At 41.1% G+C, this 26,130-nt stretch overlaps 1 protein-coding gene across 1 annotated transcript; it reads right to left on the reverse strand.

Moving 5' to 3' along the window:
• Positions 1–336: 336 nt before the first annotated feature.
• sh3bp5la (SH3-binding domain protein 5-like, a) lies at positions 337–24,052 on the reverse strand. The gene is made up of 6 exons (XM_061956021.1): positions 23,383–24,052; positions 15,210–15,272; positions 14,737–14,865; positions 8,333–8,497; positions 8,076–8,249; positions 337–2,069 (listed from the first exon to the last, which is right to left on the reverse strand). Exons 1-6 carry the CDS (start codon positions 23,611–23,613, stop codon positions 1,533–1,535), a joined length of 1,299 nt encoding a protein of 432 aa, XP_061812005.1. The 5' UTR covers positions 23,614–24,052; the 3' UTR covers positions 337–1,532.
• Between the last annotated feature and the right edge of the window lie 2,078 nt (positions 24,053–26,130).

A 26,130-nucleotide genomic window follows, 5' to 3' on the forward strand; every position in this document is an offset into this window, starting at 1 on the left:
CGGACCACGTTCAAAGACGTAGCAGACCACGTAACGTTGCAGACCACGTTCAAAGGCGTAGCAGATCACGTGACGTTGCGGATCATATTAAATGATGTGGCGGACCACATTCAATGATGTAGCAGACCACGTTCAATGACGTGGCTAACTATGATCAAAAACATGGCAGACCACGTAACGTTGCGGACCACGTTCAAAGACGCAGCAGACCACGTAACGGGCGTAAATCTCACCTGTGGCTCAAATCCTCTGAGCAATTGCAATTGCAAAGGCCTTCATAGTTAGATTTAAAAAAAATAATAATAATGGGCACAAAAAAAATTTCAGACACAAAAATACACTTAAAACAAAGTATGCTAACGTTTCATTTGATAGTTGTTTGACAGCAAGGCACACGTCAACAATGACAATATTTGATCAACTAAAATGGTGCTCTTGCAAAAGAAAAGAAACAGCACATTTGGAGATGGCTTTTTTTTGTTTTTTCACAGGGAAGGAGGGCGGAATCAAGAGCGTCGTCATGCAGCGTTACCGCCGTCAGCGCTCAGGTTCAGCCCTAAGAAAAAATCCCATCATGCCACAAACCATCTAACCATGTAGTTAAATGCTGTGCATGCTGTCAAACGACAGACGATATCCACGGGATCCTCTTCTTTCTAGGAACATTCATCGGGGATGACTTGAAATGTGCAAACACGACAGGGAAATGTGGAAAGTGCGACCTTGATGACACACATGTCACCGCATCACATTAACATCCACACCAAGCATCACGCAAGTTCCTTTACGCTTAAAGAATTCCCACCTGGTTCCCTTCAGAGAAGTGAACGTATAGTAAACTTAACTAGCGTGCAACGCTGACAAAGTCCTGCTCGAGTCGGCTTCCTGCTTGGTTCCTCACGGGGAGTGAATGTGAGCTAGCTCGGACATGTGCTACACATTTAAGTAGCTTACAATGCTAAAGGAGTGAATGAATAGTTATGTGTACTATTTAGCATAAGTGCTAACGGCTCCCTGTCTAGTCAGTCAGCGTGTAAAGCTAACTAACAAAAATTTGCCCTGTTCCCTTAAAAAGGAGTAAAAGGATAGATAGCACGCGTACCATTTAGCATAAATGCTAATGGCTTCTCAGCCTGTTTTGTCAGTAGAGTGAATGTATAATGCACGAGGTAACTAGCATGGAATGCTAACAGGTTTCCACCTCCCTCAGAGGAGTGATAGTATAGCGCGTGTTCCAACTAGCTTCAGTTCTGCCTGGCTCCCTTAGGAGGCATGAAGTAAACGTGCTATATAGGAAGCAATGCTGTTTCCTCAAGGGAGTTAATGTACAGTGGTAACCAACTAGCTGGTGATGCTAACTGAGGGCTGCATTAAATTTCCGATAAAGTGTAAGACAACGCGTGTGCTTATTTACACGTACAACCGCGTCGCTCTGGTTGTACATTTCAGCAGCTCATTCGCGATACTCAGGTTTGGGGGGGGAAGAGTTCCACAATCTTCCAACGGCTACAAGTTACTGGCGCTGCGTGGCCTCACAAGCTAAAGCTTCGGTGGTGCTGCTTGTGGAACTGCTGCTGGCGCTCTCGAGCGCTCATCTCCGTCGCCATCTTGTCTCGCCGGTCCATCACTCGCTCCTTCTCGCCCTCCTCCCCGGTAACACTGCCCACATCGCTCAGATCCCCGAGGTGCTCGATGGAGTCATATTTCTCCAGGTCGGAGGCGATGGTCTGCAGGCTAAAGACGGAGAGGGAATCCGAGCCCGCCCTCTCCCTCTCCCGTTCTTCCTCCTTCTCCTTGAACTTCTCCAGCAAGTGACCGGCCGTGTCCGATCGATCGTTAACCACCGTGCCGCCACAGGCCCCGCCTTCTTTCCGAGCCACGGCGTCTGACTCGGCCCCGACGGGAGGACTCCGCCCGCCGCAGACAGTGGGGCGTCCTTCGTCCTGGTCCCGGCCTCTCTGGGCGTGTATCTGCTCGCTGATGTCCTCCAGGTTCTTCAGGGTGATGGAGTAGCGCGTCTTGACTTTGGATACATGCTGCTCCAACTGCAGCACTTTGGTCTTGTGCTCCTGAGAAGGCAGACACCACCGCCATCATCAGCGACAACAATGCATTCAAAGTCATGTCCTTCGTTGATGGCAGAAAATACTCAAAGAAAGTTATACGACCATTTTCCCAAGTTACTGTGGTCACAAGACTTCTGCCTTCTTTAAACAGGAGATAAAACAGAGGCCATGGAACCTACAGCTAGATATACGAAAATTAACTCTTAACTGATTCTTACAAAGTACGACCAAGTCAACGCGTTAACCCATGGCGGCATCAAACAAACATGCTGGCCTTGGGAACCTTACTCTATTAACTCTCTGTAGTGTTGTAGCTCAGCGTTGGACAAAACCTAATTACATGATACAGTCAAAAATCTTTCAGGCACGGTATATTTACAAACATTTGTGAACTATGAACATGACCAACATGTCGTTAACTTAAATAGTTATTTAATAGTTTGGTTTATTTACAATTACATGTTAGATCTCTCTTGTCCCATGTCCCAAAACGGCAGAATATTGTTGCAAATAATAATAACGTCCTCTGCCGCGACTCGCTCTGAAGTTGCACAGTCCATCTTCACAAAGGTATTTTTCTATGGTTTATTCGTAAAACGTCCATTAAAAGTAAACTGATGATTCTGAATGAGACAAAGGTTGACGATGTTGCGTTTCAATGGTTGTATATAGTGTGAGCGCTTTGAGTATCTAATAATAGAAAAGCGCTATATAAAATCTAATCCATTATTATTATTATTATTATAGTCACTCTTCACAGGGAGGAAATACGCAGTATCTAGTCTACAGTTGCTCCTTCTGGAGACACTGCCCCTAGAGTTTTGGAAAATAATTACAAGTTTGGCGCCACCCCCCACGGAAGAACTGAAGTGAATTATATTTATATAGCGCTTTTCTCTAGTCACTCAAAGCGCTTTACATAGTGAAACCCATTATATTATAGGTTATATCTATTAATAAAACAAGACGTCGTCTGGGGGGACGCAAGCTATGCGATGCGAGAGTATATTTCCAGCCTTTAAGGGGGAACTGCACTTTTTTTTCTTTTTTTTGCCTATCATTCACAAACCATATGTGAGACAAGAACTCATCTTTTTCTAATTTTTATGCTCTAATTTGTAATATAAGCAGGGACGGCGCCAGGATTTCTTCTCTCCCGAAGTGGGGGGGGGCTAAAAATAATCAATATTCATGACTTCAGTTCTTGTTTTTTCAATAAAAGCAGTTACGATACACAGCAAAAACATTTTCAATATAAAAGTAGTTTCAACTGAATTTGACCAAATAATATTCAACAAAATAGTTACACAAGGGACGATGGCCAAAATGTTTCACAAGCAAAGGTGACAGATACAGCAACGGACAGCGCTCATCCAAAATGCGACAAAAAGCATCATTATTCCATATTCATCATTAATGAAAGCAGCCAATTATGCATATTGTGTCGGATCACAACATAATAACCTAAGAAATTATTAAAGGTGAAATTAACAGGCTATTAGGCTACAAAGTGCAGCCGCATTGCCACAACAAGAAGTGCAAACAGCGTGTGTTTAATGATTCAGTTCACAACATCACAACTTCAGAAATAAAATACAATTATTCAAATCACAACATGATTAGGTCAAAAATTTAATTAATAATATACAAAATCCACAGCGAGAAGTGCAAACATCCTTTGCCAATTGGGCACATACTTAAAATCACAATCTTGGGAATTATATTTGTACTGCTAACAAAAATGCATCCATTCAACCTTTGTGGATTATATGACATGATGACTGACAATCTACACACACATATTTTTATACTATTTGACAACAAGATGAATTGAATTAGATGTGCAAGTTTTGGAGTAATATGAATACATGGGAAAGAAATGACTCAATAATAATTTTTAGTACAAACATAATACTTTGTTAATAAACAGGACAATATGTAAATTGAGTGTTGTTGGCGGTGTTTGAAAGTTTTTTTAGAGGGCTTTATGAGCAGAATAAATTAATCTTATTACCTGTATTGTAGTAGGAGCCACATAATTCAAATTAGAATGCAGGAAAAAAGAAAAAAACATGTGTTCTTGTCTCATATTGGTACGCCCCAGCGTACATCAAAGATCTCCTGGACCAACCTATCAGCTCCAGGCTTGGTTGTTGCCTTAGATCTGACAACCAGATGACCCTGAAGGTCCCGCGGTCAAATCTAGTGACAAAGGGAGACCGTGCTTTCTCAGTGATGGCACCCAGGCTACGGAATAAGCTCCCTCTGAATGTCAAGTCCGCCACCACTCTGGACTCTTTTAGAGCACAGCTTAAAACCCACCTCTTTGCTGGAGATGACTTTTGATTTATGTGTACATCGTGTGTCTTAAATGTTTGTTCTAGATTCCTTTGTGTGTCTCAGTCTCTGTTTCTGTTTTTTTGTTTCTCTACTCGGGCTGCGCCCCGGGCTGACGTAACAGTTGGTTGGGGGGCGCATAATAAATGAAAATAACATAACATAACATAAGCAAAATTCATAAAAACTTCTTCTTTTTTTTTAAAGTGCTAACAATAACACGGTGGCTAATCTTAACCGCAACAATCACGGTGACCAACTTTTGGCAGAATAATGTTTGATGTACTTCATCGTTCACTCCTTCCTCATCAATAACGCAACTCCAGAGAGACTTTGATGTGAGTGATATCAAATGACGAGATGCGAAACGTACCAGAAGCGGCGCGCCACTCAATGCTAACAGTACTGCTATCAGCTGCTGTCCGGGTAATGCTAAGTGGAGATTAACTCTCTTGATGCCCTTCATCTTCAACATCATCAGCTCCACATGACATCGTTGAGCTTTTGGCATGAGAAATGTGTAATGACAACATGGGACACGCAGTGCTAACACCACAGCGAATGGCCACGGCTATCTTAGCCATACTGTCAAGTTGTCAAAATAACTTACCGTATTTTCCGCACTATAAGGCGCACCTAAAAACCACAAATTTTCTCAAAAGCTGACAGTGCGCCTTATAACCCGGTGCGCTTTATATATGGATTAATATTAAGATTCATTTTCATAAAGTTTCGGTCTCGCAACTACGGTAAACAGCCGCCATCTTTTTTCCCCGTAGAAGAGGAAGTGCTTCTTCTTCTACGCAAGCAACCGCCAAGGTAAGCACCCGCCCCCATAGAACAGGAAGCGCTTCTTCTTCTACTGTAAGCAACCACCCGCCCGCGAATATTACGTTTCATTTCCTTTGTGTGTTTACATCTGTAAAGACCACAAAATGGCTCCTACTAAGCGACAGGGATCCGGTTCATGAAAAGACGCAATCTCTCCATCCGCACACGGATTACTATTTCACAGCAACTGCCTAAAGACTTTCAAGAAAAGCTGGCTACTTTCCGTGCATATTGTAAAAACAAGATAGCTGAAAAAAAGATCCGGCCAGAGAACATTATCAACATGGACGAGGTTCCACTGACTTTTGATATTCCTGTGAACCGCACTGTGGATACAACGGGAGCACGTACGGTGAATATTCGCACCACAGGGAATGAGAAGTCATCCTTCACTGTGGTTCTAGCTTGCCATGCTAATGGCCAGAAACTTCCACCCATGGTGATATTCAAAAGGAAGACCTTGCCAAAAGAGACCTTTCCAGCCGGCGTCATCATAAAAGCTAACTCGAAGGGATGGATGAAGAAAAGATGAGCGAGTGGTTAAGGTAAGTTTACGCGAAGAGGCCGGGTGGCTTTTTTCACGCAGCTCCGTCCATGTTGATATACGACTCCGTGCGCGCCCACATCACGCTGGTTTTTAATATATTATTAAAGTTTGACTGACCTATCTGACTGTTTTTTTGACATTCCTTTAGCGCAGTTAGATGCGGCTTATAACACGGGGCGTCTTATAGGTGGACAAAGTTTTGAAATATGCCGTTCATTGAAGGCGCGGCTTATAACCCAGGGCGCCTTATGGTGCGGAAAATACGGTACACCTGTGTTTTTTAGAGTAATAACCCAGGATTCGATAAGCATTTCCTTGTAGCGACGATATGGATAACATTTTTTATGATCTATCAAAAATTAGGACCAGGAAAAAAAAATATTAAACGTTACATTTTTTTATTTTAAATGTAACCTTCCTCTAATTATAATTACCTCTGCTATTAAGGCAGAAAAGACAGGAAAGGTCAACACAACCAAGGAAAACACTTAAACAATGTAAACAAAATTCTAAAATCACATTGAACACTTAACAATAACGTCTTAAAATTAAAGTGCAAAAATAAGGGATATGTAAGAAATGCTTAATAAAATATAACAAAATAATGCAAATTGTGTGAATGTAAACATACAGAAACCTCAAAATATCTATTTTCCGTGCTCAAGGGTGAGCTAAGGTGGTTACGAAGGCCTTGATCTCGCTACGGTCCGTTTTAAAAAAAATCCAGAGAACTGTCATACTATCGAGATGACTTTTCATTTTTATCGACAATTTTTTCGCTCTCTGCAGCACCCATATTTAGTTTCACTTCTCACATCATACAGAGAATCAACTACAACCAAACTCGATAGTTGATACTGTTACTTGATTGACTGATAAAGTGTACCTCCCACTGATCAGTGCTCTGATAATTTCCGGTGTTGCTCGGTTAGCGGGTGCCTTTGTTTGTGCAACCAACCTTGATTCGTAACTTCCGGTTTCTTCCGACGAGAAAAACATTTAAAAAAAAAGTTTTTTTAATTAAAAAGAAAATATATATATATATATATACAGTTGAAGGCCACTATCAGAGCAACCTGGGCTCTCATAACACCTGAGCAGTGCCAGAAACTCATCGACTCCATGCCACGCCGCATTAACGCAGTAATTGAGGCAAAAGGAGCTCCAACCAAGTATTGAGTATTGTACATGCTCATATTTTTCATTTTCATACTTTTCAGTTGGCCAACATTTCTAAAAATCCCTTTTTTGTATTAGCCTTAAGTAATATTCTAATTTTGTGACACACGGAATTTTGGATTTTCATTTGTTGCCACTTCAAATCATCAAAATTAAATGAAATAAACATTTGAATGCATCAGTCTGTGTGCAATGAATAAATATAATGTACAAGTTACACCTTTTGAATGCAATTACTGAAATAAATCAAGTTTTTCAAAATATTCTAATTTACTGGCTTTTACCTGTATATATATATATATATATATATATATATATATATATATATATATATATATATACATACATACACACATACATATACATATATATATATATATCTCGAAAGTCTTATCAAACGCAATTTTTATTGATATTGGTTACCTGTCTATCACAGTATATATATTGATTTTGTTTCATCGCCCAGCCCATGTAGTAACTGTGTTGTAGTAGCCTGGCGACAACCCTAGCAATGACGATTGAAGGACCCTCTGGGCTACCAGTACATACTGTAATGTACAGTAGAACATACTTAAGGCTACTATATAGGGCAAAACAAGTGTAAATGGGATGTTAAGGATGTTATGTCATGTTTAGAGGGCTCCGATTATGTTAAAAAACATATTTATAAGGTCGTAAACAGTTTTTTAATGCCCTATCTATCCTACTTTGCTGTACTGTGTTTAACATAAACAGGCCTGAACAATTTGTTCACGATAAACAAGGACAACTGTATATACATCAATTATCGCAAAATCCCTGTGTCATATCGTTGGCAAATTATTATGGCAATACATGGAGTTACACTGCGATTTTCACTCCTAGCTTTACTGATATGCTGTATTTAATTAATGTTTACATCACAATGGTCCCGCTGCCTTGTTTACCTCCTGTTTTGAACAGCCCATTTAGGCAGCGAACTTTTGCACCCTCTGTTGGTTGATGTTAAGTACTACAATTCACTACAACATTGATACCACATGTTTTGTTTCTTTATGGTTGGCTGATGTGTTAATGTAAAAAAAGTAAACATCAATGTGCATTTACTTTGTGTTTCTAGTGCGTGTTCGCTTTACCTCCAGGATGTGGTTGAATTGCGCCTTAAGCTCAAAGTAGGGTTTGGACTTGACGATGGCCCTCTTCAGAGACTTCTGCAGCATCTGGACTCGAGCCTCGGCTTCCTGGCAAGCGTGGGTGACGCGCATGTGCTCCCTCTCACTGCGGAGTCGCTCCTCTTCGGCCTCGTTCACCTGCGGAGGGATGCGTAGCCAGCCGGGTCATGTCGAGTCCAAAGTGTTAATCGGGGGGTGTGGTGTGCATGCCTCGCCGATACCTTAGAGGTAGCGTGGTTAAGCATCTCCTGCCAGGTGGGATCAAGGGTGTTCTTTCCGTCAGCCATGAGTCCCTGCTCTGCCACGTAGACCATCTCCCTGGCGGCCGTGTGCATGGAAACTGCTCTCTCGTAGCTTAGCGCTGCCTTCTGCGTCTCCTGCTGAGCCTGCGCAAACAAGATTTCATCAACACCACTTGCAAATAATGTACACAAAACAGAAACCTTTACTATCATTATACTTGCCAACCTTCAAGATTTTTCCGAGAGAGTCACGAATTTCAGTTCCCCTCCCGAAAATCTCCCGGGGCCACCGTTCTAATGAATTTCTCCCGATTTACACCCAGACAATATTGCTATCCCATCCTTCACTGGGCGCCGTTTCAGGCCGGACAATAATAACGGTTATGTTCATAGGAATGAATCAGAATAAAAACAAAGACACAAGTCATACAATATTATAATTTTAATAACCTCCTTGGCACCTTCTGAAAAAATGGTTTGCACACTAATGTTCCCTCTTAGGTGCGTGCCTACAGGGTTTCCCGCAGCGTTTTGTTGTTAAGGGAATATACAACCAAAACAACAATAGCCACCGCCGAAACTAACGTCTTAACAAGATCTCCAGCCACAAGTGCACATTGAAAAAACTATCTCTGTCCCCAAGCAAACGCATACACTGAGTGTCATACGCATGCCAAAATACTGGGGGAGCTGTATGCTAGGACTTAAGACCATTCTAGCCAATCAGAAACATCCAAAACGTCATTTCCGAAGGCAGCATATAGCAAAAATGGCGGGTCACGGTAAGAAAGAATTATATATGTAGACTGACAGAGAAGTAGAGCTACTTTTAAGCGTTGTTTTGGAGTTTAAAGTTAACAAAACTCAACAAAGTGTTGACTGGGAAACTTGCCAGTCCAAGTATGGTGACATTCTTACCCTATTTTGGAGCGGTACGGACTTGGAGGGACACCTGAGGAATTTCCTCATCGTAAAGAGAACATCACAAAAACAACTATCGGCACTAAACTGAAAGCGATTCGTGGAAAGTACAGACAAGCAGTCGACGCAGGTGGAAGAAGTGGTTACGATAGAGTTGTTTTGTTGTACTTCGAACTATGCGAACAGATCTGGGGCGGTTCTCCATCAACTACATGCATTCAATTTGGAATAGAAACATTAGATATTGACACAAGCTCTCACAGGAGTTCGGATTCTCCATTCACCCTTGACAGCCTGGTCACAGACAAAGATATGCCGAATGATGTACAAGAGCAGCAAGATTCCAATGGGAGCAATCCACAATCTTCTGTGGTGAAAGAGAGAAGAGCTCTACTTCAGGTATGTTGGCGCTAACTTAATTGCTAGGAAGTAATATTGTTAAAAGGCAGATAGATGTTGTATATCTAGGGTATCAAAACATTTTATGTGAACTGCACTGCAATTACAAATGCTTTCAGATGACCACGTTCAACAATGTGGAATCATATTTTGCCCATTTGTTTTAATATTATCATTGTTTGACAACAGTGTGACAAAAATACTTGCTTTGGAATCAGAAGTCAAGATGGCAAGCATATATTGATGTTCAGCTGTTTTAGATGTATTTAAAGGCCTACTGAAATGTGATTTTCTTATTTAAACGGGTATAGCAGGTCCATTCTATGTGTCATACTTGATCATTTCGCGATATTGCCATATTTTTGCTGAAAGAATTTAGTAGAGAACATCGACGATAAAGTTCGCAACTTTTGGTCGCTGATAAAAAAGCCTTACCTGTACCGGAAGTAGCGTGACGTCACAAGTTGAAAGTCTCCTCACATTTCCCCATTGCTTACACCAGCAGCGAGAGCGATTCGGACCGAGAAAGCGACGATTACCCCATTAATTTGAGAAAAGATGAAAGATTTGTGGATGAAAAACGTGAGAGTGAAGAACTAGAGTGCAGTGCAGGACGTATCTTTTTTCGCTCTGACCGTAACTTAGGTACAAGGGCTCATTGGATTCCACACTCTCTCCTTTTTCTATTGTGGATCACGGATTTGTATTTTAAACCACCTCGGATACTAAATCCTCTTGAAAATGAGAGTCGAGAACACGAAATGGACATTCACAGTGACTTTTATCTCCACGACAATACATCAGCGAAGCACTTTAGCTACGGAGCTAACGTGATAGCATCGTGCTTAACTGCAGATAGAAACAGAAGAAATAAGCCCCTGACTGGAAGGATAGACAGAATATCAACAATACTACCAAACTCTGGACCTGTAACCACACGGTTAATGCTGTACCGCCTGACGAAGCCTAGCAATGCTGTTGCTAACGACGCCATTGAAGCTAACTTAGCTACGGGACCTCGATAGAGCTATGCTAATAACATTAGCTCTCCACCTACGCCAGTTCTCATCTGCTCATCAACACCAGTGCTCACCTGCATTCCAGCGATCGACGGCGCGACGGAGGACTTCACCCGATCATCGATGCGGTCGGCGGCTAGCGTCGGATAAGCGCGTCTGCTATCCAAGTCAAAGTCCTCCTGGTTGTGTTGCTGTAGCCAGAGGCTAATACACCGATCGCACCTACAGGTATCTTCTTTGCAGTTTCCATTGTTCATTAAACAAATTGCAAAAGATTCACCAACACAGATGTCCAGAATACTGTGGAATTTAGCGATGAAAAAAGACGATTTAAGCTGGCGACCGACCTATTCCAAAATGTCTGATTCAACTGACGTCACGCGCATACGTCATCATACCTAGACGTTTTCAACCGGAAGTTTCCCGGGAAATTTAAAATTGCACTTTATAAGTTAACCCGGCCGTATTGGCATGTGTTGCAATGTTAAGATTTCATCATTGATATATAAACTATCAGACTGCGTGGTCGGTAGTAGTGGGTTTCAGTAGGCCTTTAAATTTAACCCATCCGGTGTTTTTTCTAAGTGAAGTCACACAATCAAAAGGTGGACAAAACAATTTGTACTTAAAAACTCCAGATCTAAGGATGCATATGGAATGGACCCATACTGTTGAAGATTCACAGAGAGACTTTGTCTGGTCCTCTCACCAAAATAATAAATGCATCCTTTTGACAGGCTTTGTGCCCAAGAGACTGGAAGCCAGTCATTGCCACACCGGTCTACAAGTCAGGAAAAACAAATGAGGTCACAAAATACAGACCTATTCGCATTCTCTGTGGTATCAACAATTACTGGAAAGTGTGTCGCAGACTAACTATTGGCCCATCTCAACAACTTGCCGTACAGACTACACCCCATGCAGTTAGGCTTCAGAGCCAACTATTCCACCGACACTGCCCTGTGATTTTTAATTGAAAATGTAAAACCCAAGATGGACAAGGGTGGGGGTGTAGTTGGTGCTGTTTATCTGGCTGAACTTGAAGAGGGCATTTGATACCATTAGCCATGATGTTCTCATCTCAAAACTGTCACGGTTCAATTTCTCTCCTGATGCTATAAATTGGATAAAGTCATACCGTATTTTCCGCACTATAAGGCGCACCTAAAAACCACAATTTTTCTCAAAAGCTGACAGTGCGCCTAATAACCCGGTGCGCTTTATTACGATTCATTTTCATAAAGTTTCGGTCTCGCAACTTCGGTAAACAGCCGCCATCTTTTTTCCCGGTAGAACAGGAAGCGCTTCTTCTTCTACGCAAGCAACCGCCAAGGAAAGCACCCGCCCCCATAGAACAGGAAGCGCTTCACCCGCCCCCATAGAACAGGAAGCGCTTCACCCGCCCCCGGAAGAAGAAGAAAAAACGCGCGGATATCACCGTACGTTTCATTTCCTGTTTACATCTGTAAAGACCACAAAATGGCTCCTACTAAACGATCCGGGTCATAAAAAGACGCAATCTCTCCATCCGCACACGGATTACTACCGTATTTCACAGCAACTGAACCGCACTGTGGAACGGGAGCACGTACGGTGAATATTCGCTCCACAGGGAATGAGAAGTCATCCTTCACTGTGGTTCTAGCTTGCCATGCTAACTTCCACTCATGGTGATATTCAAAAGGAAGACCTTGCCAAAAGAGACCTTTCCAGCCGGCGTCATCATAAAAGCTAACTCGAAGGGATGGATGGATGAAGAAAAGATGAGCGAGTGGTTAAGGGAAGTTTACGCGAAGCGGCCGGGTGGCTTTTTTCACGCTGCTCCGTCCATGTTGATATATGACTCTATGCGCGCCCACATCACAGATGGTGTCAAAAAACAAGTGAAGCACACAAATACAACACTCGCCGTCATTCCGGGTGGATTAACCAAAGAACTCCAACCGCTGGATATTGGTGTCAACAGGGCATTCAAATCACGACTGCGAACTGCGTGGGAAAAATGGATGACCGAAGGCGAACACACCTTCACTAAGACGGGCAGACAACGCCGGACAACATACGCCAACATCTGCCAGTGGATTGTAAATGCCTGGGCAGATATTTCTGTCACAACTGTGGTCCGAGCTTTCCGGAAGGCAGGATTCACAGAACTGCTGCACAACAACAGCGACACTGAATCCGATGATTTCGAAGAGACGGAGCCCGCCATTTTGGAAGCCACGCTAGCGCAACTTTTCAATTCGGACACCGAAGACGAAGAATTCGAAGGATTTACCGGTACGAATGAAGAATAACTTCAGAAAGTGAGCGCTATGTTTATTTTGTGTGTTGTGTGTTGTGACATTAACGTTCGAGCAACATTACCGGTATGTTGCTATTGCTCTACACCATTTTGAATTTTACTATGTTTGTGATTGCACATTTGTACATTTTGGGACAGAGTTGTTAGAACGCTGGTTTTCAATATATTATTAAAGTTTGACTGAACTATCTGACTGTTTTTTTGACATTCACTTTAGCGCAGCGTTTTTTTGACATTCACTTTAGCGCAGCGTAGGCGCGGCTTTTAGTCCGGGGCGGCTTATTGGTGGACAAAATTATGAAATATGTAATTCATAGAAGGTGCGGCTAATAATCCGGTGCGCCTTATAGTGCGGAAAATACGGTACTTAGATTACAGAACACAAGCTGTCAGGGTCAAAAATGAATTGTCCTGTCATCTTGCCAATGACGCAGGTGTGCCTAAGGTTCAATCCTGGGGCTACTTTTGTTTAGTCAATGACCGGCCATCTGTGTGCTCTGAATGTACAGTACAAGTACATTTCTGTACATGGAAAGGACAAGGAGGAGGTAGAAAAAAAAATTTCTGAAACTATGAAGTCTGTTTTTAAATGGCTGTACAACGCATGTCTCCATTTAAATGTTAAAAAGATAGAGTGTATGTTTTTTTACCAAGAGGAAATCGGATTTACCAGATCCTAAAGTGTATTGCAGGAGAAAAGATGTGTTGTAACTGCGTATAAATACTAGGGAGTCATTTTAAATTCACAATCTACATTTAAAAAGCACGTCAAGAAAGTAATTTGCACGGCTAAACTGAATATTGCTGATTTTAGATATATCAGACAAAGTTTAAATACAGAAGCTGCTAAATTATTGTTTCACACCATGATTGTGCCACATCTGTCGTACTGTGTCACCAGCTGGTCTCAGGGCTGTAAGACAACACTGAAACCGATCTATTCTGTCTATAAGCAAGCTCTGGAAGTCCTGGACATGAAATATTTTCGTTATCAACCCTGTAGTATATTGGATAAATATAAACTACTGACTTGGGAACATTTTGTAAAATTTCACAATGCTAATCTGGGTTTTAAAATCGTATGTGGTTTGGCCCCAACACCACTTTCTGATGTTGTACATCTGAGCTGGAGGCAAACTAGATCCGCCTTCTCAAACAACGTGATAGTTCTAACCCTCAGAAAAAGTGCCTTCAGCCAGTCGGCCTTCTCAGTGAGGGCAGTCTAGTTTTGGAACAAGATCCCTTTTCATACACGCTATGTAGATACTTTTAAGGCAATTAAAAAATATGCAAAATTCATGGCTACTTGAGAATCCAACTTGCGTAAATCACCAACGATGTGTTTTTTTTGCTGTTTTGTGCTACCTGCCTGCTGCCAGAGTAACCACACCTGTGTGGAATTGTTCATGGTGTTGTTGAAGCATAATGTGTAGTGCTAGTGGCTAATGTTACCGTAGTTGTGTGTGAGATATTAATCAATTATTTTTCTATTTTAAGTAGACTAATAATGATTGTTATTTTTATTGTATATTGTCTGCTGCTGGCGATCTACCTTGCCTAGGGACTATGGTTGGAAACTAGCATTGTAGCTAAAACTTGCGCATTTACAGCAATGTTGATCAATGTGCATTGTCCCTATTCAAATAAATTAATAAAATTAAAAAATGTAAGGCCATATCGCCCATCCCTTATAGTGACTTGTGTCTCAGCAGACTTTGACAAAGAACTATTGCACAAACCTCCTTGGCCAGCCGACGAGCCTCGTAGTACGGCCTTGCCTTATCGATGCAGGTGCCGAGCTGCGAGCTGTGAGCGTTGAGCTTCCTGGCAGACTCGGTGAGGATTTTACGGTACCCTGACCTGGCGTCCTGGATGTTGGGGAAGCACAAAACAGACCAGATTGAATTTATCTCGAGTGGAAAGGCTGATTGAATTTCGCACTCGAGTGCAGCTGAAAATGAGCGCCGACTGTCAGGACGATTAGCATCCAAAAGAGCGCGCAGTTTCCCAGATGCTATTTCGCTGAATATCATTACAAACAGAATTATCATATTGATTAGAATCGTCTGGGTAGCTGGGTGAAATATTTTAGCAGCAGAGATGGAAGGAAGTGTTTGCTCAACGTCTTCATCTTTTTAAAGCTATGACATGTACAATGACATCATGTTTACACATTAAATATCAAACAAGTGAAGGCATTTGTTTAACTTACATCCAGTTCCAGCTCTAGCTTGTTTATTTCTGCACTGGCTTCATTAAGATGCTCCAACTCTTCCTAGGAGGGAAAAAGATAACAAATGAGAACGTTTCTGCTATTTTGGCGTGTGAAACTTAAAAGGGAACTGCAATTTTTTCTGAATTTTGCCTATCATTCACAATCCTTATGTAAGACAAGAACACATTTTTATTTTTTTCATGTGTATAAAGATAGATGATAAAATTAAGTGGAAACCTCATGTAAAAAATATATAACAATAAGTAACAAGACGCACGTCAATAATGAATAAAGCAAAATATGTTATGGATCAAAAATCACTCTAAATTTTCTACTGCTCGCTAGTGTTACCATATCTGAGTTATTGTGTAGAAATATGGGGAAACAACAACAAATGTGCGCTTCATTCACTAACGGTGTTACAAAAAAGATCAATTAGAATAATACATAATGTTGGATATACAGAACCTACAAAGCCTTTATTAATTGAATCAAAAATATTGAAATTCAACGACTTAGTGCATTTGCAAACAGCTAAAATTATGTGCAAAGCAAACTATAACCTGCTACCCAAGAATGTACAACAATTATTCCCAACAAAAGAAGAGTACCGTATTTTTCGGACTATAAGTCGCTCCAGAGTATACGTCGCACCGGCCGAAAATGCACAATAAAGAAGGAAAAAAACATATATACGTCACACTGGAGTATAAGTCATATTTTTTGGGGAAATGTATTTGATAAAATCCAACACCAAGAATAGACATTTGAAAGGCAATTTAAAATAAATAAAGAATAGTTAACAACAGGCTGAATAAGTGTACGCCATATGACGCATAAATAAACCAACTGAGAACGTGCCTGGTATGTTAACGCAACACATCATGGCAAGAGTCATTCAAATAACTATAACATATGGAACATGCTATAGAGTACCAAACAATCTGTCACTCCCGATCACTAAATCCGATTAAATCTTTTTCCTCTGTGTCGCCTCTGGTATGCGCCCCGCTAGCGTCCCTTCTTTCTGCTGCTCGATTGCTGTTCTCTGCAGCATATTTCACTATGTCCAGCTTGTAATCTGCAGTATATGATTTCCTTTTCGGTGCCATTTTAGTTCAGTCCTTCTCAGTTTTTATAAGTTACCGCGATTGTTGATATGATCCATTTTAATAGCTCCGGCAGTAGCGTATAGCATATAGCACAGGGGTCGGCAACCCAAAATGTTGAAAGAGCCATATTGGAACAAAAATACAAAAACAAATCTGTCTGGAGCCGCAAAAAATTAAAAGCCATATTACATACAGATAGTGTGTCATGAGATATAAATTGAATTAAAATGACAAAGGAAACTAAATGACCTCAAATACACCTACAAACGAGGCATAATGATGAAATATGTACATATAGCTAGCCTAAATAGCATGTTAGCATCGATTAGCTTGCAGTCATTCAGTGAACAAATATGTCTGATTAGCACTCCACACAAGTCAATAACATCAACAAAACTCACCTTTGTGCATTCATGCACAACGTTAAAAGTTTGGTGGACAAAATGAGACAGAAAAAGAAGTGGCATAAAACACGTCCTAGAAAGTCGGAGAGTTATATATGTAAACAAACTACGGTGATTTCAAGGACCGCCAAAATTAGTAGGACAAAATGGCGCTTGCCATATACTCGAATCAGTGAGGCATGTTTAATATAAACAGTGTGCTTTATAACAATTAGGGAGGTTTGCGTCATGTTTGTCCTTCTACGGAAACCATATTAAAACAATTTTTCATACATTTTTGAAAAAGCTCCAGAGAGCCACTAGGACGGCTCTAGAGCCGCGGGTTGCCGACCCCTGATATAGCAGATAGCATATTATGGCCCACAATGCACTTCTGCCATGACCCGCCCCTGCCGAATTCTTATTGGTTGGCGTGTGAGTGACGATTGGTGACGTGTGTGTGACGATTGCGGACATTTTCTTCGTCGCTCATACGAATGAGATAAATAATATTATTTGATATTTTACAACATACTTGCCAACCCTCCCGGATTTTCCGGGAGACTCCCGAAATTCAGCGCTTCTCCCGAAAACCTCCCGGGACAAATTTTCTCCCGAAAATCTCCCGAAATTCAGGCGGACCTGAGTGACGTGTCGACAGCCTGTTTTCACGTCCGCTTTCCCACAATGACGTTATAACTTTAGAATGATTGAGGGCGAGTTCTTAGTTTCTTATGTGGGTTTATTGTTAGGCAGTTTCATTAACGTCCTCCCAGCGCCGCAACAACACACAACAACAGCAATCACGTTTCCGTCTGCCGTAAAGCAGTTCGTCTGCCGTAAACAGCAATGTTGTGACACTCTTAAGCAGGGCAATACTGCCATCTACTGTACATGCATATGTGACATTAACATCTAGGGCATTTAGAGAGTGCAGTGCACAACTGCGCACACAACAAGGAGACGAAGCAGAATGCATCATCAGAGAGGGTGTTCAGCATGGTTAGAAAAATAGTGACAGAGAATAGCACAAGGATGGACAATTCAACCCTTAACTCAACAATGAGTAGATGAGTGTTATGTGTGTGTATATGTGTAAATAAATGAACACTGAAATTCAAGTATTTCTCTTTTATATATATATATATATATGTATGTATGTATGTATGTATGTATGTATGTATATATATATATATATATATATATATATATATATATATATATATGTATATATAGCTAGAATTCACTGAAAGTCAAGTATTTCTTATCTATATATATATATATATACATATATGAAATACTTGACTTGGTGAATTCTAGATGTAAATATACTCCTCCTCTCTTAACCACGCCCCCAACCTGCTTTCAGAGCTCGCAAAAGTTTATACTCTATCCTAAATAATGCCTCTCACCTGGATAGTGGAAGAATTAACACAAACTGACAAGTTGGTCAACTTTGGCATCCAATTTAGACCCAGAATGGTGAGAAAGACACGAAAAGACGCTTGTCTGTGCTTAGTTCCACCTAGGGCTGGGCGATACATCGATATACTCGATATATCACGGGTTTGTCTCTGTGCGATACAGAAAATGACTATATCGTGATATCTGAGTATACGTTCTCACGCAGTTGCTTTTAGCTGCGTGGCATTAAACTGCATGCGTTTCTCACTCTTTCCTGTCTCTCCTTCTCACTGAGACTTTGAAACAAGCGCACCTTCTTACATACGTCACATACTGTCACGTGAGCAACGTCACACACTCCCGCGGAGCAGTAGTGATGGGATCGGCAGTTCTTTTGACTGTACTGAATCACTAGAATCAGTTCCTTAAATTGATTCGTTCAAAAAATTTGTTCACCGAATCACCTCTGCAGCAGCAGTTCTGTGGGCAGGTCGGCGAATAATGAGTCAGTCAGTAACAGCTTCCCCAGCGGCAGATCTCGGTGTGTGTCAGTTCGCGAACGACACAAGCCCTCAGCACCCAATGAACGACACGCACAGTGACTGAACGAGAGCCTCAATGTGACAGTCAGTTCTCTGTGTCAGTAGGTTTGCGAGTCCTGTTGTTAAATATGTTTTATTGCACTGAAATGAAAATAAGAAATAAATAAAAGTGGGAAATAAAAAAAATAGTTATAGCCTACTAAAATGCTTGCAATCAACAGTTAAATAAACAGGCCTCGTTTGTTTAGTGCAAAAACAAATATTAAATTAAGAAACCCTTAACAAATGCCAACATAAAAACTAAATGTTCTGTAGCAAAGAAAATGTAAACTTAAATATGCAAACAAAAAGAAAAGAAATACCTTCAAAATAAAACAAATAAATTAAGAGCCAGAAATGCCAACATGAAAACTAAATGTTCTGTAGCCTACGTTTAAAAATATAACAAAGAAAATATTAACTTAAATGTGCAAACAAAATGAAAATAAATAGGCTACCTTAAATAAAACAAAGCAAATATTAAACCAAGTGCCAGAAAAGCCAACATTAAAACTAAAATTTCTGTAGCTTACATTTAAAAATATAAAAATGGAAATATCAACTTAAATATGCAATAAAAAATAAAATAAATAGCTGAAATAATATAAAAATCAAGATAAATAATAGCCTATGTATATGTACATACATTAGTTATTATTTTTATTTTAAATCTTCTCAAACAGCCTGCCCTACACTTTACCCCCCGCCCCTCCCCCTCGCGTCGCTGCTGCTCAGCCTTGCCCTGCCTGCACTGACTTTCTTTCTGTCTCCTCTACTCTCATAACTTTATGTGTTGAGATAATGGGGACGGGGCGCGTGTGTGTGTTTGTTTTCATGGGGCTTGAGTCAACATTAGCCGTTAGCTTGGACAATGAATGGAGAACGGATGCCAATGGCATGAAACATATCCCCGCGACGGGAGGAGAATCACTCGCGGCATTGGGGCAAGCAGAGCAGAGAGCGAGAGCGAGAGCGTTGTCGTTCACTGAGTGATTCATGTCGTTAATCCGCGGTGAACGAATCGTTCGCTCAGTCCCTCCCCCCGCCCCCATGATGAGTAGCTGGCTGCGTCGTTCGCCGACGTCGAGGGTTCAGTGAGTCACAGAATGCGCCAGTTCCACTCATACCGGCATGGTCGCGGCGGAGCTCAACTGAACTGAGAAAGGAACGAATCAGTTCATGAAGTGATTTGGTTCAGTACGTTCACTCAAAATATTCGTTCGTTCGAACGAATCGTTCGTAACAACATTACGGAGCAGACAGGTAGTGACATTACAACGTTAGCTGTGATGCTAACAGCTAACGGTGTGGTTTGAGTGGTAATACGAGAGAAAGAACGTGTGAATCTGGTAACAAATGGAGGAATAATTAATTCCCAAGAAAAACAGCACAGGGTCCATCGTCTGACGGTGGTTTGGCTTCAAGCGGGAATATGTCTTTACATGTCAACACAGTGTTTCCCACACATTCATTTATTTGTGGCGGCCCGCCACGAAAGAATTACGTCCGCCACAAATGGATTTTTCGGCTTTTGACTCGGTCGACCGCTCATAAAAGCAATGGGACTGTCTGTGAATGTTGCTTGTAGTTACACCTCAGGTGCAGTAGGTGGCGGTAGCCTACTATGCACTATGCAATAGCACTTAATTCACCTGGTGGGCCAGAAGAAGAAGAAGAAGAAGAGGGACGGACGGAATCAAAATACTCGCCGGCTACTTTTCATAATGATGGCGCTTCCTACGTTTCTACCTCAAACGTCCATAATAATCAACTTAAAGTGCCCTCTTTGGGGATTGTATTAGAGATCCATCTGGATTCATGAACTTAATTCTAAACATTTCTTCACAAAAAAAAAAAAATCTTTAACATCAATATTTATGGAACATGTCCACAAAAAATCTAGCTGTCAACACTGAATATTGCATTGTTACATTTCTTTTCACAGTTCTTTTTGACAGACATTTTAGTGACAAACCTGAGCTTGTGCTTCACTGAGTTTATGAACTTACATTCATATTTTGTTGAAGTATTATTCAATAAATATATAAAGGATTTTTGAATTGTTGCTATTTTTAGAATATTTTTTAAAAATCTCACGTACCCCTTGGCATACCTTCAAGTACCCCCAGGGGTTCGCGTACCCCCATTTGAGAACCACTGTACTAGGTCATAAAATCAGTGTCAGTTGAGTCGGTCCATAGGTTGCCTGTAGGGATTTTTAATGTCCAGCAGATGTCAGTATTTAGTGACACAGTATCGACACAGTATCAATAGTTTTGCAATGTGTCGAAACGCTTCATGACGCCTCATCAATCCATCACTAGTAGATAGGTTATAGCTGCATCGCTCGCGGCTCGTCATATATTTAACGTTAATCCGTGATTTCACCGAGCGTTTCACTGACGGTGAGCAACCTGACGCTGCTTCATTAACACCGCCGCTGTTTGACTCGTGGCCCGGGGCAGACGCTCGTAGTAACAGTCACGTGCTACAATACCGACGAGCTAACGTGTCCAGGTTATAACCATGTTGTCAATAAACACACATGGACTGAAGCTAAATTGTCCACTGTCCACTGCAGCATGTGAATGCAATGAAAATAATAAAATCTGAGCCAACCAGCTGTTAAAATGTTGTCCAGGTTAATGTTTTGGCCATTAAAGACCATTCATTTCAAGATTTCAACTGTGATTGGGCTTTAAACAGGTGGCTGACCTGTTCAGATGAGTGTAACTGCTACTGGTCAAATAATGTGAAATAGCATTTAATTTTACATGTATGCAATGCCATTTAAATGCAATTATAGATAATAATAATAATAATAATAATAATAAATACTGTGTAGTGTTGTAAATAGTCAACGGGAAGGATTCTATTAAGATATAAGCCATGAGCACTACACAGCCAGAAAAAAACCTAGGCAGGACAAGTACAAATATTGGGGCAAGTAGATTTGAGAAGTCAGGCAAGTAGAAAAAACCTTAACGTTGAACCCTGCATGTGTTGAGCTGCTGCCGCTTAAGGTTAGACGGCACTGTACATAGAGCGCTTCTGCTCGTTAGTAATAAATTCTAATGTTGGATGTTCACTCCTTCACACAGATGAGTATAGAAAAATATTTTCAACGGCCGAAAAGGGCTCGACTTGGAGAGGAGGTAGGCCTACAGTTCGGACCACAGGTGCGACCTGTTCAGCAGCAGCAGCAGGAGGAGGAGGAGGAGGATGAGGTTGACTGACTGTGGCAGGACACCTCTGCCTCTGTTTCACTTCATGTTGCTGGTAAATAATATGGTTGTAGTAGTAGGCTAAAGTTAAATTATTTAGTATTCACTAATTAAAGGGGCAGAGCTTTAAGAGACATTTTAGCTTTTATATTTTATAAGATATATTTTTTGTAAGAACCACAATTAATAAATATATTTCAGTGAATCACTAATTGTTCAAATCTGTATATAAATATGTACATAAAATGTTGTAATTATATTCCAACTCCGCGTTCTTCTTGGTCATCGCCGCTGCCGCCGCCGCCCCCCCCCCACCCGCCGACCACACCACCACAAATAGATGCCTGTCCTGTGGGAAACACTGCAACATCTCCGTTCGGTGCCACACCAACTAAATGCCGAATCAACTATTTCCACATCAACACTGTAGGACATATACTATTTGATATGCAGCTCATTTTTATGTGACACTTATTGAAATATCTTGTGTGTCAGCATGCACAAAAGTGCACTTATAGCTTGTTTTAAAATGTCTCTGACAATCTTGCACTTTCTGTTTTGGAAATTACACTGCTTAATAATTGTTTAATAAATACACTTTTGCTAAATTGACTTAGTTGTGATTTCACTCTCTGCATGAAAGTTTAAAATGAGCATATAAATGCAGTATGAACAAGAATGTTTTAATGTAGGCACATAGAATCATCATACTGCTGTGATTATATGTGTCAAGTGTTCATTCAAGGCTAAGGCAAAATATTGAGATATATATTGTGTATCGCGATATGGCCTAAAAATATCGAGATATTAAAAAAGGCCATATCGCCCAGCCCTAGTTCCACCCCCCTTTTTTCTCTGTGAGGATTATGAGTGATAGTTAATCTGAACGGGAATATATGAACATCCGAGCAGTCAGCATCCTAGTGACAACATAGATTGTACAGTAAGTGATTGTTTTAATATGTTTATTGGCTCTCATGATGTCTGCAGTAAGTAGTAACCCAGTGATGTCAAAAGAAAAACGTTGTGATGCGTATTTGAAGCTAATGCGCAGCTGAATGCTTAAAATTATCACAATTCGTAAATATTACATGTAGTCATGAATACTCCTCTTACTACATTACCTATGCTATTTTTTCCTGCAATTTCAAATGCACTTGTTTTAATAAATAAATACCGTTTTAAAAGCATACACAATCTGTGTAAATATATTAGTCTGTGGTTAAAAGGACTTGAAAGGACTCGAAATTCAAAATGCAGGACTTGGGACTTGACTTGAGACTTTCCAGTCTTGACTTTGTACTTGACTCGGGACTTGCCTGTCTTGACTCGATACTTGAGGGCAAAGACTTGAGACTTACTTATGACTTGGTCCCACCACTGGAAAATAGTACTGTACTCTTAAACGTAAAGCAATAGGACAAAGTAAATATGATTAATTTGATTGAGTGGTGTATGTTGTGTACCTGAATTCGGGGGTCCAGTTCGTCGTCGTAGGGGCTGTTTAGCTGGTCTACTTTAGACGTTTTGTCACAGACTTTTTCGCGGCAGTTGTCCCTCTGCGACATTTCCGGCGATGTTTCACGGGTTTGGGTCGCCTTGCCCTCCTCGTCCCCACCGGGTCGAATCTCTTTCCAGTCCCCAGCGTCAGACTCCCCGGAACCGGCGGGGCTCTCCCGCAAGTCGCCTGGCTCCATTCCAGGCCAGGCGGTTGCGATGACAATTGGTGCTAGCGAACGGACGTAGCAGTTGTCATATAGCAAATACTAAATATATTTATTTGAAAGACGTCTACGCAGAAGAGTAAAAGCGTCGAGCTGTCGCGGGTGTTGGTTAGCACACGAGCTGCCATATCAAATCACACCAGTCACTTAGCAACACGTGCTAAGCTAAAGCTAGCCTGCAGCTTGACAACCGAGCAGCACGTCTAAAAAATGTCGTCACTTTGCTTTGCAGCATGAACAAGAAAATATTACGACGTTGACAAAGACAACACTTTTATGTCCGGCCTTTCTGCTATTATTTAAATTAGTCATCACTGGCTTGAGCTTAGGCTAGCTAAGCAGCTAGCTAGCTGCTTCGGTCTCACATCGCCATGAAAGTGAAGCCAAGCAGTGTTTGTGCGCATAGTTAAGGTTTGGACCACTGCGGCTTCCGTAGTCCCGGAAGTAAGGGGGTTCAAAAATTGTTTATCGCAGTTTTTAATTACGTAAAATGTGTGTTATGGATTAAGGTTCTGTGTTTTTCATATTAATGTCATTTGAACGAACCTGCGTCAAGTTGCCCTCCCCCTTTTGTTACAGTTTTTAATTTATTCTGAAATGCATTTTCTGACTAGTGACGTCATACGGTCGTCGTCGTCTCTTGTCAAATTCCTGTGCTGCAAAAATTGTTTGTCTCAATTTTTATAGTATTATTGTTCATAACCAGCCCTCCCACCTTGTCAGAACATCCCAAAACCAGTTCCAGTCACTTGTGCTGCGAACATTTTTGGACTAACTATAGCTTTTTATTAACGTGTCATGGTTTGTATGTTCTTAACGTGTAATTAACGTGTTATTTTTTATAACCAGCCCCCAACTATGTCAAAATCTTGGTTAGGAATAACAACAAGTTAATAATGTAAAAACCATGAAACTATAATAACTGAAAAACAATAATAATAAGACCAAAAACGAGCAATCAATTTTTAGCTAAACTAATATCCAGTTTAAGCGATTCGAATCAGACGCATCTTTGTGTTTGTTGTTGAGATTGATCTGCGCTCTTACTCTGTGTGGCTTGTTGTGGAGGTTGAATGTTATAGCGCATGTTCACCACTTGGGGCGCTCTGGTGCTGTGTTGTTATGTTCAAGAAGAAGAAGAATAAAGTTATCCTCGTGTGTGAGGACGTTGATCAGACTCGATGAAAGTGTCATTCATGTGCACGCAGAAAAGAACTCCACGAAGCTCAAACACCTTAACAGGTTATGGGCCCAGGAACCCCAGAGATTCCAGCCAACTCAAGCAAACAAGGCCAGGTAGCGTTGAGTCGACGCACGGACAGAGAAGCCAAGAAAGTTTGCAGGTGTGGACTTGAGCTAACAGAGGAGAACTGCTTGACCAAGGATAAAGGTATTGCAAACGTGAAGTATTACACGGAGCATAAAAGTGACTTTAGCCAATAAAGTAGCGTGTACCCTCGAAGAAGAAGTAACCGCGGTAAAGTTTGAGCTAATTAGCATAGCATAGTGCTAAAGTGCGGAGCTTAAACAAATATGGCGGCTCGTACTACTGGAGCAGTATCCCCGCAACTGTACTTTGATGGATCCGAAAGCAAGTATGACCTTTGGGAAGCAAGATTTTTGGGACACTTACATATTTTAAAGTTGAAAGACACTGTTCTAAATGAACCAGTAGGAGAAGAGCAAGCAGCAGCGGACAGAATAAAGAATCCAGACTGCTATGCAGAGCTCATCAGGTTGATCGATGATAAAAGCTTGTCTTTAATAAGACATGATGCTGCATACGATGGCAGGAAAGCACTGAAAATACTGAGGGACCATTACTCAGGAAAAAGCAAGCCACGAATAATCAACCTGTACACGTCCTTGACAAAACTACGGAACGCAGACAGAGAGTCAACTACGGACTACATCATCAGAGCAGAAAACCTGATTACAGCACTTCGTGATGCCGGTGAGACTCTCAGTGATAGTCTGATCATAGCCATGATTCTTGGAGGCCTACCTGACTCTTACAAGCCATTAGCTGTACATGTAATGCAAAATGAAGACAATGTGACATTTACAGATTTCAAAAGAAGATTACGTATTTACGAAGACTCAGAGAAAATTAGTACTGCTGAGCCAACAGACAATGTGATGAAAACGTTCACAAAACAGGATAGAAATATCCAGAAGAAGTACACCAGCAGCACTCAAAGTAGAAGTGAAGATGGAGATCTGACATGTTTCAAATGTGGATTAAAAGGACACAGAGCAAGAATGTGTATCCGAAAAGTGTGGTGCAACTTTTGTAAGAGCAACACACACCAAGAAACCATATGCAAAAAGAAAGATAAACGAGACAATGTCAGAAAGGTTACGGATGAACAATCCAATGATTACCTCTTCAAAGCGGCACAAGAAGAAAGTGAGTCAGCACCCAAAATAAAGATGAAAGGCATTATGGTGGATGCAGGAGCGACATCCCACATTGTAAATGATGTAAAT

Source organism: Nerophis lumbriciformis, linkage group LG04 (assembly GCF_033978685.3).
Source record: "Nerophis lumbriciformis linkage group LG04, RoL_Nlum_v2.1, whole genome shotgun sequence".
In the NCBI taxonomy this organism is placed as follows: Eukaryota; Metazoa; Chordata; class Actinopteri; order Syngnathiformes; family Syngnathidae; genus Nerophis; species Nerophis lumbriciformis.